This window comes from Benincasa hispida, chromosome 1, assembly GCF_009727055.1.
Source record: "Benincasa hispida cultivar B227 chromosome 1, ASM972705v1, whole genome shotgun sequence".
Taxonomy (NCBI): Eukaryota; Viridiplantae; Streptophyta; class Magnoliopsida; order Cucurbitales; family Cucurbitaceae; genus Benincasa; species Benincasa hispida.
The window spans coordinates 37,905,855-37,918,025 of NC_052349.1; the positions used below are offsets into that span (position 1 = coordinate 37,905,855).

Sequence of the window (12,171 nt, forward strand, 5' to 3'; positions counted from 1 at the left end):
GTTTTGTTAATGGAATATTAGGCGATATTTTGTTCCTTGTATAGTTTAATACTAGCAAACTCATGCCTAAGTCCATTGTTTATTCTTTTATTTTCATATGATTTATATATTGTATAGCAATAAGTCAACACTTTAGAAGGATTTGAACTCATTTAATTTTGGTTAAAGTACCATTTTTGTCTCTATACTTTGAAGTTCATTCAATTTTAGTCCTAATACTTGCAAATATCCAATTTAGTTTGCGTACTTTCAATAAATCTTAAATTTAGTAATAAACTAAGAGTAGAGACTAAATTTAAGATTTCGATAGTATATCACAATCAAATCAAGCAACTCTTAACTATCATAAAATTCAAATCATTTTCCCCCAAATGCACTAATAAATAGATGTCCAAATGCACTAATAAATAGATGTCGAATCCGAGTTGTCAAATTATAACATCTATATTCCTTGTCTTGTTTCAACTTTGGGATGTAAAATTTATAAGACCACAGAATTGTGGGACTGTTACCTGTTAGACATAAGCTAGTTTCATGGACAAATAAGCACAATTTGTGTGAAGTAACATAAACTCTTAACTGACCCAGATTTCAAAATTTATTGGTCAGTTGATCTCATAATCAGACATGAGTGATAAACAAAAATGCAAAGGTGTTGTTACCAAAAGGATTTCTAACTCAATGTATACAATCCTTGTAATGCTAAAAGCAAGGAGGAGAAAATCTCTGCTAGATGTTTGCACCTGAAAATTTCTGCAGTGACTGAGGATGCTATGGAACTTAACCACCAAGAATATTTGAGCAGGAAATGAGTTTTAAGATGCTGAGAAATTGTAGAGCTAGTACCAGCCAGACCTCTGCAATATACAGATCCAATGTTACAAATGTGGCTGACCGAAAAAATAATGACAAGTATCATAAAATGTAAAACATACATCAAGTAGTGATTATTACAATCGTCTTGGTTAATATCTAGGTCATATGTACTTCAAATAATTACTCTTCCTCTCCCTCTAATTACAAATATGGTAAAACGTACACCGTGCATCAACTATCATTATTATGATCATCTTAGATTAGCCCCAAGCTTGAAAATTTTACTCCTAAAAGAACACTGACAAGAAACTTATTAAAAAAGCAAAACAAATAATCTTGAACTTGCAACATTAGAGTATCTTTGACAAGCTTGGTCGGTGAAGTCCGAGAAGTTGGACAATTCAGACTAATGTCTATTCAACCAACAAACTTATCTTCAAAGACGAGGGAAAAAATAAGAGGGAAAAACTTTGTTTGGGACAACTTTGAACAACTTTGAAACTACACTACAACATCCCTGCAAAAGCATTACCTGTATTTATGCAGCTTGAGCCACAGGTTCAGATGAATCCGATGTTTCCAGCCTGCAATTTACAGTGAAAACAATAAAGGTAAGACCCATCAAGTCCTCACACTATCTGAAAAGCATTTCATTAATTCAACATTCATGTAAAAAGAGAAAAGCTGTTTTAACACATCAATGACATGGAAATTCTTTAAGGAATAACGCTTCAGGTATTTGGACAAGGCACAGATCTTTAAACTCGAGTGATGCATCCTCTTAGGGTCATAAAAGACCTATGCCCCCATGATAATGCCAATGCACTGAGGCTTGGAGCCTTTACATCTTGTGTAACACCACAGGCTTAGGATTTGAAATCACTCTAGTACCATCAACAAACACAATCACAAAGGTGACAAGGAACTCTTTACACACTATCCTCATTTCATTAAGTCGATGAAAATTGCAAATGCAATAGTTAGCCCAAAGGACATTTCAATATATCTGTAATGCTCATACCTAGAACTGAAAGTTGTCGTGGAAATATTCTCATCTCTTATCCTCAACTGGTGGTAGCCTAGTTGCTGGTCAGTCTTAAAAAATACAGCTACTCCCTATAATTGATCGAAGAGATCATCAATTCCTGAAAGTGGGTATTGGTTTTGTATTGTTACCTTCGGAGGACCAAAATTCAACACACAACCCTAACATTCCCTGCATCCCCTACAACCTAGCCATGTCACATTAATTGTCACATTAATTGTCCCCATTGATCGATATGGGCCATTTCAACATGTCTTCACTAACATGCTTCCTAGAAAAATTTCTAGGTCACCCAATATAGGATTGCTCCAAGTCAAACAAGCTTAATTTTGGAGTTCCTATGATTAAGACACCAAAAAGAAAGATCAATCTTGTTGATATAGGTAGTAGTAGTTATTAATTATTTTAAATCTTTCTTAACCATACTCAGGATCCCTCTCATTTAGGTGTGGTCTTAATTCATTCATGCATCCCCTCTTACTAGAGTGTTGCATGCCCACCAACTTTTTCCTTGGCTCGTCCCTAAACCACATCCTATTGGAAGAGATTCCACTTTGATAGCATTTGCAACACAGTAGACCTAGGATTCAAAATCTGCACACAACTCTAACATTCCCCTGTATCCCCTATGATTTAGTCACATCACCTTGTCTCAAATGGCTTAAAAGAGTGAAGATTATCCCCCTACAAACCAATATGGGCACTTTCAACATTTTGGTTTTCACTCACATGCTTCCTAAGAAAATTATCAGGTGATCACTCAATATAGTATTTCTTTGGAAGTTGCACCATGTTCAATGCGCAATAGTCTATAATAAGCTGCATGGATCCATCCTTCTTCATAATTAAAACTAGTGCACCTATGGCGAGACAACAGAGCATATAAAACCTTTGTCTAATAGTTCTTCTATCTATGACTTTGGCTCTACTCTGTTGGGCCATTCTATATGGAAGGAGTTGTTCCTGACTCGACCTCTAAGCTTAAATCTACCTTGAGTGCTAATGGTAAACCTGGAAGGTCCCTAAGGAACACATTTGAAAACTCCCTAACAGTTGGTACCAAAGGCACTATATAACTCCAGTACATCTACTGTTAACCACACTAAACCAATAGGCCTCATACCCTTTGGTTGATCAACTTCTTTTCCTTGAAGGCAGAGACCACCTTAAGGACTGTGCTGTGGTCCTTGACCCCTAAACCTTTAAGCTTGTTCTCAATTATGCCCTGAACACGACTTCCTAATGATAACAATCAATCTTGGCATGATTCTTAGCCAATCTTCCATGTTGAGGATAAAATCACAATCATTTGTATCCAAGACTATTAGTGTCACATTCAACAAATGATATGAGACTTCCCAATTTTTTTTGGATAAGAAATAGAGATATATATTCATAAAAAGAGTCAAAAGAACAGCCTAAGGGCAAGGGTAGAGAAACCCCCTCCCACAAAATTAATAAAGAGCCCTCCAATTGTTAATAATCATAAAAAGGCTATAATTACAAAAAAAGTTGTGTAATTTGTGCACCACCGAAAGGTCTTATGCTAAATAAAAGCCTAAAAAGAATCAAAAGAAGCAAACTTATCTTCAAACATTCCAATATTCCTTTCTTCCCAAAGACACCACAAAAGTGCACGAGTAGCACATCTCCAAAGATTTTCCTTTTCCACAAAAACTTCCACCATCAAGTCCACCCATTATCCAATCATCAATCTTCTTAATAAGATAGCTAGCCACCCCAAAAGTACTAAAAGGAAACATCACCCCTTTAAAAGCAAACTCATAATGCAAAAACAAGTGATCCGCCGTTTCCATCTCTCTAAGACAAAGACAGCAAATGGAGGGGGAGAGGGACCAATTCGGGAACTTATTTTGAAGCTTCTCATGAGTATTTAGACCTCTATAAGCAAGGGAACGGAGGAAGATCTTTACTTTCTTGGGAATTTTAAGCTTCCAAATAACCCATAGGGAAGTTATTCTTCATGACCCCCTTAATCAAGTTTAGGAACGTGGATTTGGTAGACAACCTACCTGAGGAGTCACTCTTCCAACATAGACTATCTCTGTTTTTGTCCGCCACCCAAGAATTCAACAACTAAGCAAGAGCAATGGAGACTTTGACACTTGACAAGCTTTAAATTTTTCATTGGGTAACAAGATCACTCTTATTGGTGTAGAAACACATAAGACCTATCCTAATGGTTTCAACTCTAACTTAGCTTGACTCAAACGAGGTAGATTTAAACGAGCGAGTAGAACCCGAGTTGAACAACATCAATGCATAATATTGACCAAGAATAGGTAGCATAACTGTCACCACAAAATTTGAGTTTCTCGTTTCTTGTCAAGTAGTAGCAATTCCCTACTGGTGAGTGTATCTATCGAGCGACACTAGCCCGATTCAAACTCAAGGTTTGGTTCCCAATGCTTGCAATATTCTTCTTGGGGCAACTGATAGGATACCACACATAGAAGGCATCATTGGGGTGTCAACAACGAGATCTATTGATGTTAGTAGGGGCCCAGTTACCTCTTTGCAATTTAAAGAGGCTTTCTCCCGACAATATTACCCAACGATAACTCAATTCAAGAAACAAGTAGAATTCATGTACCTCAAACAAGACAACTGTGACAAAGGGATTTGAGGGAATTTACAAAATTCTCCATTTTTTCTCTGAGCTTGTAGACACGAAGGCCAAGAAGACTGGGCATTTTACAACGAGTTTGAGGAATGAAATTCAGGCCTATGTGGTTGGACACTTCTGCTACAACACTTCAAGCAGCTACATTAATGGACAATTGTCCGTGTAGTGGATTGCAAGGCGTTTAGACCAGGTTCTTCCTTGGGGAAAAAGAGGAAATTTTACCACGCATTTTTTAACTCTTAACGATCTCAACGTATCTCTGGAAAGCCACACCAAGCTCAAGTTCAAAAACAACAATCTGATCAACACGAAGACACTAGTAATGATAAACCAATGTGCATCTGCAACACACGTGGAAGGCATCACTGGGGGCATTGTTTTTACGGAACTAGTCCATGCTTTAAATGTGCTAGGAAAGGCATATACTAGTAAGTTGCCTCAAGAAGAATATTGCAGGAGGTGGGAACCAACCCATGAATTTAAACCTGACTGGTGCGGTGCCACAAGACTAACTCACTAGCACAAAAAGGTATTTGTTGCTGGAAACTCAAATGTTGTAACTTAGGATTTGAGTGAAAGGGATTATGAGGATATGCAAGTATGATTAAGAAAGAACTAAAAGAATTGATAGCTACTACCTATACTAGTAAGATAGGCTTTCCTTTTTTGTGACTCAATGATAAGAAAGAACATTCCTATGCCCGACTTCTTAAGAATTTTCCTAGAAACATGTAAGTGAGGACAAAACATGTTGAAAGGACCCACGTTAACCTATGGGGACAGTTTTCACTCTATGAGTCGTTAGAGACAAGTAAGATGATGTGGCCAAGTCACAAAGGATTGCCAGGGTTGTATGCCAAATTCGAATTTTGAACCTTGAGCTTAGGGCATTACATCTTAAAATCACGCGAAGAATTGTATTAAATTTTTATATCCATGTGTGTCCGGGCTAGCTTATTCTTTGGGTGTGAAGGAAACTCATAGGATTTATACCTACATACCAAGTACACCTCAACTAATCTCACGCGATAAGCCATCTGACACTACAACATTTGGGTGTGAAGGAAACTCGTAGGATATTAGAAGTTCTTTTTTCGTTTCATTTGTGTGTTTTATACCTACGTACCAAGAGTTGGACAACTTATTCTTTGAGTAGTGAGGTTTAAGAAAACAACATTGAAGACAAAATTTAAAGACGTTGATTTTGTTAGTGATAATAATGATGAAATTTGACAACATTTTCTTCCTTTTCATTTATCAATGAAAATTTTGTTTTTTGCTCAAAATATTAACGAAGTTTTAACAGTTCTTTTATTCTTTTATACTTCTGTATATTAAATTTTATAATACATAATTTTACATGAATTTTTACTTTTATTGAAATTGAGGCTTCATGCTACCTTTCTCCTTAAAAAGGAAATAGAGCCTCCAGCCCACATATTCCAAAACATTGCTTGAAACTCTACATTAAATAAAAACTTTAAAGAATGCTGAAGAGCGCCTTTTGTACTTTAATTTTGGTGCTCTATAGGTAAGGCCAACAATCATAGTCTCTTCTGCCATAGCTAACTGGCAAGCGTTCTTGATACCTAAATAATTTTGGGTTTGGATTTTTTTGTCAGAGAAGTTACCGTAGACCTTGGATGCTACCAATACAAATGACGAGTGTGGCACATTAAACTGAACTGGACATCTTCAGTAAATGAAGAGGAGCGTAGCTAATTAGTGAAACCTTTCCATTCAGAAAGAAAAATATGACATATGAGTAGAGTATACCTATCAATCCCTTCCCCGACACCCACTCTTAGAAAGTTTCCAATCTTCACTGGCGAACCCACTTCCTTGGACAGGTTATCCAGCAAAGTCTGAAAAATAGTTCCAATGTATCACAATTAAACTGGAGATCTAAGAAACATGGAGTTCCATGACAAATATATACCATGCTTGTACATAATAATCCATTGGGGAAGAAATAGGCAATATACAATTAAAAATTTACTAATAAAATGTTCGTACTCGTTTACTATGAAGTTGCAGCTTCAGAGATCTTTGTTCAAAGTGGAGTCCTTGCCAGTATTATTCAACAATTAATCATTTAAACTTTCCATTTTGATCTTTCCTGTTTTGAATTCTACCTTATGTGTTCATCTTTAATCTGATATAATTTTCATAAGAAGGAAATTGTAATGCTTTTATCAAGAATAATGGGCATGCGTGTGTGTGCATAAAATGAAAAGGACAAACATGTCTACACAGACCTATAGGACCTTTCCTAATATGAATCATTTCCTTGTCAACTACCTTGAAAAACCGCATGACTTTCAAAGTTGGAATCTTGAAGTCTTTATCAAGAATGGGGATCGTGGAGACAGAATCTTGAAATCTTTATGAAGAATAATGATTGTGAAAAGTTGTTTATAAAAAAAATGTTATTTTTCATTATCTAAATGTTCGTGTTCATTAGTGGTCCCGCAAACAACATTTTTGGATATCGTGAGTCATTCCTAGTAAAGAAAAGCAAAGCCAACAGACGAGTGAATTTGAGCTCAAACAGAAGATAATGACCAAATGCTGAGATTGACATGTATTTTTTCTGATGGAAATCGTTTTTCTCTCAAACATTAATTTGAAAAAAAATCCAAACATCTTTTCTGGAAACACACACTACAATGAGTTTTAAGCTAGCATCCACTAGTACTTGAACCTATAATTTCCACAAAAAAAAGGTCCAATTTACAGTTACCCTTTTATTAATCTATGGTGGTTGCAGCACAAAGTAAAATGTTGAATAACTCAAAAACCATAACTAAACTAATATGCCATTATGCTCAAACATTAAATGTACTAATACATTGAATATTTAAAAGCAATTCATAAAAATACAAACTTGTAACCTTAAACAAAAGCATCAGAATTTAATATAGTAAACCAAAGGCACTTTTAACCATTTATTAGCAATATTCAACTCTATCAGTGTACTCGATTGATTCTTGAGAAGATATAAATTGAGAATATGATTGACACCTCACCTTTACATTTATACTATCATTAACAATAAACTTCTGCTCCATCAGGACAACTTCTTCCATGTACTTCCGCAAACGACCTTCAACCATCTTTTCTATGGCCATTTGAGATTTGCCAGTTGTTTCGGCCTGACATATGAAAGTTCACAGAAATATCATAAATAAATGATATTCTAAAATAAGATATTAAATACCACAAAGTAATTGACATCACAATTGATCACTGGAAAATAATAATTACAATAATTATAATAATAAATCACATTCACGACAACAAAATTGAAAGTCTAGGTGCATATTAGAATATTTTGAAGTACAGAGACTAAATAGATAAAAATCTAAATGTTCAAGGACCTATTAAAACTTTTTTAAATACAATGACTAAATATATACAACCTTGAAAATACAAAAGCCAAATTCATAATTTAATATTTTCTTTAAAATATGTCATTTTGTATGAAAGTTGTTTTAATTAATATGTGTGTGTGTGTGTAATTTTGTCTTCCAAGGATGGTTATATATATCTTTGGAAGTAATTACATGTGTTTTCAAATTTAAGGATGAACGGTGGACAGAACATCATATACCTTATTACTGTTTAACTACATTTGTGCAAAAATAGTCAATTGAGTTCGAGGGGCAGAGTGACCAAGATAACCTTAATAACTCACGAACGGCCCAGATAATCATATCGTTTATAACAGCCCCATGGAGAAGTTTAGGGTTCTATTTCCGTTTTAGGCTTGTAGTTGCATAGCCACATTCTACAATTTCTATCACTTTCTTCCCAAATAATCACGTCCCCCATATTTTGCATCGCCACTGTACCAACCTATCTAGGGTTAGGTTTCTTCTAATCAGATCCCCCACCCCTTCCCATGCACATAGACACAATATAAATGAAAAAGTCTTCTGCCCCTTTCATCTACAGGGATGAATTCATTTTAAGTTCTCACCTTGTCTGAATTTATAAATAAATAAATAAACATGGCAAATAGACACACGCAAGTTTGGCGTGTCTTCTTGAGTTTAATGCCAAACTCTCTGTCCCCAAGAGATGAATTTCAAGACCCTTTTGTGTGTGCACACTCGTGTGTCATCTAGCTCCATTCTTATCAAAATTCAATGCAAATGACAGACAATCTATACGTAAGGCAATATTGAAATTGAAAAGGGTGGGGAGAAGAAAATAATAGAGAGAAAAAGAAAAGATCTTGAACAATAATACCCAGTAATAAACCTAAGACTCGTAAAATTGTACATATTAAACAGACCTGAGACTTTAGAATTTCACGTTCATTCTCTAATGTGTCAGAAGCAACAAGTTCTTTCGTTAAGAACAATGGCTTTGCAGCCACTATATGCATTGCTAATTCTGACCCAACACGTTGAAGAGCATCTGACTGTGAATTACCACCCTCAACTTCAAGAGACAAAATTCCAGCAATACGACCCAAACCTAAGAAACAGAAACACAAAATGAAGGTTAAGATTAAAACAAGTATAGTCAACTCTAATTTTGCCAACTGTGGAATGTCATTTAATTGACATCAAGAGAATTTTTTGGTCTTCTGTCCTAATTGTCAATACGCACAAAATTCATAGACATTCAAGTAAGTTATATAAGGAAAGTAAGGTAGGAGCCACTCCAAGCATCCATGAAATCGCCACCATGGAAATTTAATGGAAAAGAATGAACCGTTAAGGATAAGTTGAATGCTCCTCAAAGTTCAAAACCCATATATCAGAATGTCAACCACCCAAGGAAAAATGTATCCCATCCCTAAAACAAGACAAGGCAGTTCAAATCAGAGTACCTGGCTGAGGACTTGTGTGGAGGTATGATGAAATAACACCACTTGAAGAAGCAGACATCAAAAAACCTCGTCTTAGCTTAATATTCTCCCCCATTATGGCTGCCACTTCAGTAACTGCATTAAGAGCTGTTGTTTCTCCATTAATTTTTGGATGTTCAAGATTTAATTTCATTCCCTGACAAGTGGCAAGAATTCCATTATATTCAAATATGGATTAGATATGCTAAATAAGATCCGTTAAAATATAATTTCAATTAGAAATGATGAATAATAACAGAAGACTATTATTTGCATCTGATTTTAATCAAAAGTATGAGAACATTATCCAAGATTTTCAATGAAACACGGTCCAAATTATGAGAATATCCATTAACACCTATTTTTTAAGCAATCAAGGGGGAAGTGATTATTCATGAAGACAACAAAAGGTTTGAAACACTGTTTGAGTAATGTTATCAGCCCACCATACCACATCTACATAAGGTATTACCAGTGAAATTGAAGCAGGCACAGCACAGCCATCAAGAGCACTCTCGCCACAAGGATTTGAGAATCAATGATCAAGTGACACTACATGCAGGATTTCAAATTTTTATGTTCAATAAAAAATAAAAAAATAAAAAGGATTTTTCAAGTGGTCAAACTGCTTGTCAATGCCATTACTTGTAATATATTAAAATAAAATAAGAAATAAAAATCTATAAAGAAGAATGGGAAGGCAGAGAAAACATAGCCCCACACAGAAACCTTCTTGTAATGTCACTTGATCATGTCTGTGTGGGATATCCTCCCCAGAATCGTCTTATATTTATTAACTTTTCATTTCACATGGAAAAAATGATCCTCCTAGAATTAAATGTGAACCATTCTTTACTGAGAAACTTTGAAATTTGAGAAAATTACAAAGACAATGGAAAATATCTTTCCAATGGCTCCTAAACTGTCAATAACCAACAGATGCCACCCATATCTGCTAATTCCACCCATCACTACTCGCATCCATACAATATGAGAACAAATAGCAAAATTAAGCAATCATTTTTTACAAAACTCAACCTCCAATTGCTCTGGTCCAACAGGAAAGGTCCCGGAATCATTATGAGACAAACTCTCAGACAACAATGCTTGCCTTGCTAAAGATAGAGCCTGGAATAAAATAAAACGATACCTTATGAGCAAAAGAACAAGGTTTCCTGAAGAAGAAAACTATAGCAGTTCGTACAATCTACAAATGATCATTTACATGTAAAGTAATTCACATGTATTAAAATGGAAATGTTGCATACAAATGAAAAAGGCAATAAAAAAACTTACCAAGTATTGAAAAATCTCATTCCTAGCAACAAAGTCAGTCTCGCAATTAAGTTCAATAACAACAGCTTTGGTTTCATTTTGGGCCAAGGCAAGAAGGCCCTCAGCAGCAGTTCGAGAAGACTTTTTCAGGGCTAACACCTTTCCTCTTTTTCGCAGTTCTGTCTGTGCTGCTTCTGTACTTCCAACATTAGATATCATCAGCAAATGAAACCAAAAACAAGAGAAAGTTTCAGAAACTATCGCGATGTCTTACCAATATCCCAATTGCAATCAATGAGAGCAGCCTTGACATCTTTGATGGGTGCACTAGTTCTTTCTCTCAGCTGCTTTATGAGACTCATCTGCTCCGACCCGGCAGGGGTTTCGACACTAAATCTTCTCAACAGACTAAGCCTCGAATAAATAGCGGAATTGCCATCGTGAACGTAAGGAACTGAACTACCAAATTGAACGTCTTTAACAATAAATGTTCTATTGGTAGCGCAACTGGAAAATCCACGCCGACCAGCGTCATTCAGCAGCCTGTTAGAAATCACAAATCCAATGGAACGTTTTGCAGCTCTACAAAACGCCATGCTAGCATTCAACAGGTTTATCTGTAAGCAGCAAAAAGAAAACAATTACAGAGGAGAAAAACTTAGCATCAAGATATCGGAATAATGGAAAAAAGAACTTCGAAATGGCTTCCAATGTGCAAAATCAAAGAAAAAACTAATAAGGGGTTGGTGACAGAGAGGTTTAAGGTTTGAAATTGAATATGAATGTCTAATGGATGAAGAACCATACCTGACCGTTTCACAGGACGGGAAGACGAATGAAGATGGTGAATGAGTGGTTAATTCAACATACAATGATAATACAAACTGAACTTTTCCAGTTTTCTGGTTGTTTGGAGCGATGAACAGAAGCTTGAAGGAGTGATTTTCTTCGAGCAAATTGACATGGAATTCATGGTATTGGACTATGGGTAACTAGGGGAACAGCTGATTGGGCTTTGAAATTGATGAAACCCTAACGTTTTGGGCCTCCAACATTTCAATTGAAAAGTTTAGGGTAATAGCAACCCATTTCCAACCATTTAGGTTTTTCTTTTTCGTTTTTAAAAATTAAATCTATAGATACTACATTTACCTCCCAATTTTCCTTTTTACCATCTACTTTTCACTAATAGTATATAGTAATATTGTAAAATAATCGTATCTATTAGTAATAGTTTCTATTACTCATAGACTCCTATTGATGATAGACTTTATCGTTATTTGCAAATGCTTTTGCATTATGCAATATTTGCAAATACTTTTGCCTCATTATTATTTTTGCAAAAACAATATGCATTTTGTTTGAGGTGTTTGGCCCAAGAAGTTGGAATTGTGAATTCTACTTCTTCTTTGTCTAAGGAGTGTGTAGATTTCATACTAAAAAGATATTAATTTTATAATTTATTAACTCATCTTGACCATTGCAGCTCTACAACTCCTCCTATTAAAAAATTCCAGTAGTTGCCCT

General features: G+C 35.4%; 1 protein-coding gene across 2 annotated transcripts; it reads right to left on the reverse strand.

The window, feature by feature from the left end:
- Window positions 1-425: 425 nt before the first annotated feature.
- LOC120085904 (elongation factor Ts, mitochondrial) lies at window positions 426-11,611 on the reverse strand. 2 transcript variants are annotated; one of them, XM_039042196.1, is made up of 10 exons: window positions 11,452-11,611; window positions 10,919-11,261; window positions 10,666-10,838; window positions 10,408-10,497; window positions 9,352-9,526; window positions 8,809-8,993; window positions 7,538-7,663; window positions 6,285-6,373; window positions 1,349-1,400; window positions 426-857 (listed from the first exon to the last, which is right to left on the reverse strand). In XM_039042196.1, exons 2-9 carry the CDS (start codon window positions 11,238-11,240, stop codon window positions 1,355-1,357), a joined length of 1,206 nt encoding a protein of 401 aa, XP_038898124.1. In that variant the 5' UTR covers window positions 11,241-11,261; window positions 11,452-11,611; the 3' UTR covers window positions 426-857; window positions 1,349-1,354. The 2 variants fall into 2 exon arrangements, with proteins under 2 accessions (XP_038898124.1, XP_038898134.1); XM_039042206.1 differs by lacking the exon at window positions 6,285-6,373.
- Window positions 11,612-12,171: the final 560 nt, after the last annotated feature.

Coding starts and splice junctions, on each gene's coding strand:
- LOC120085904 (XM_039042196.1), bottom strand. CDS start 11,240: ATGGCGTTTTGTAGAGCTGCAAAACGTTCCATTGGATTTGTGATTTCT. Junction 10,839..10,918: donor TGATTGCAATTGGGATATTG/GTAAGACATCGC, acceptor TTGGAAGTACAG/AAGCAGCACAGACAGAACTG. Junction 6,374..7,537: donor ATGATAGTATAAATGTAAAG/GTGAGGTGTCAA, acceptor ACTATTTTTCAG/ACTTTGCTGGATAACCTGTC.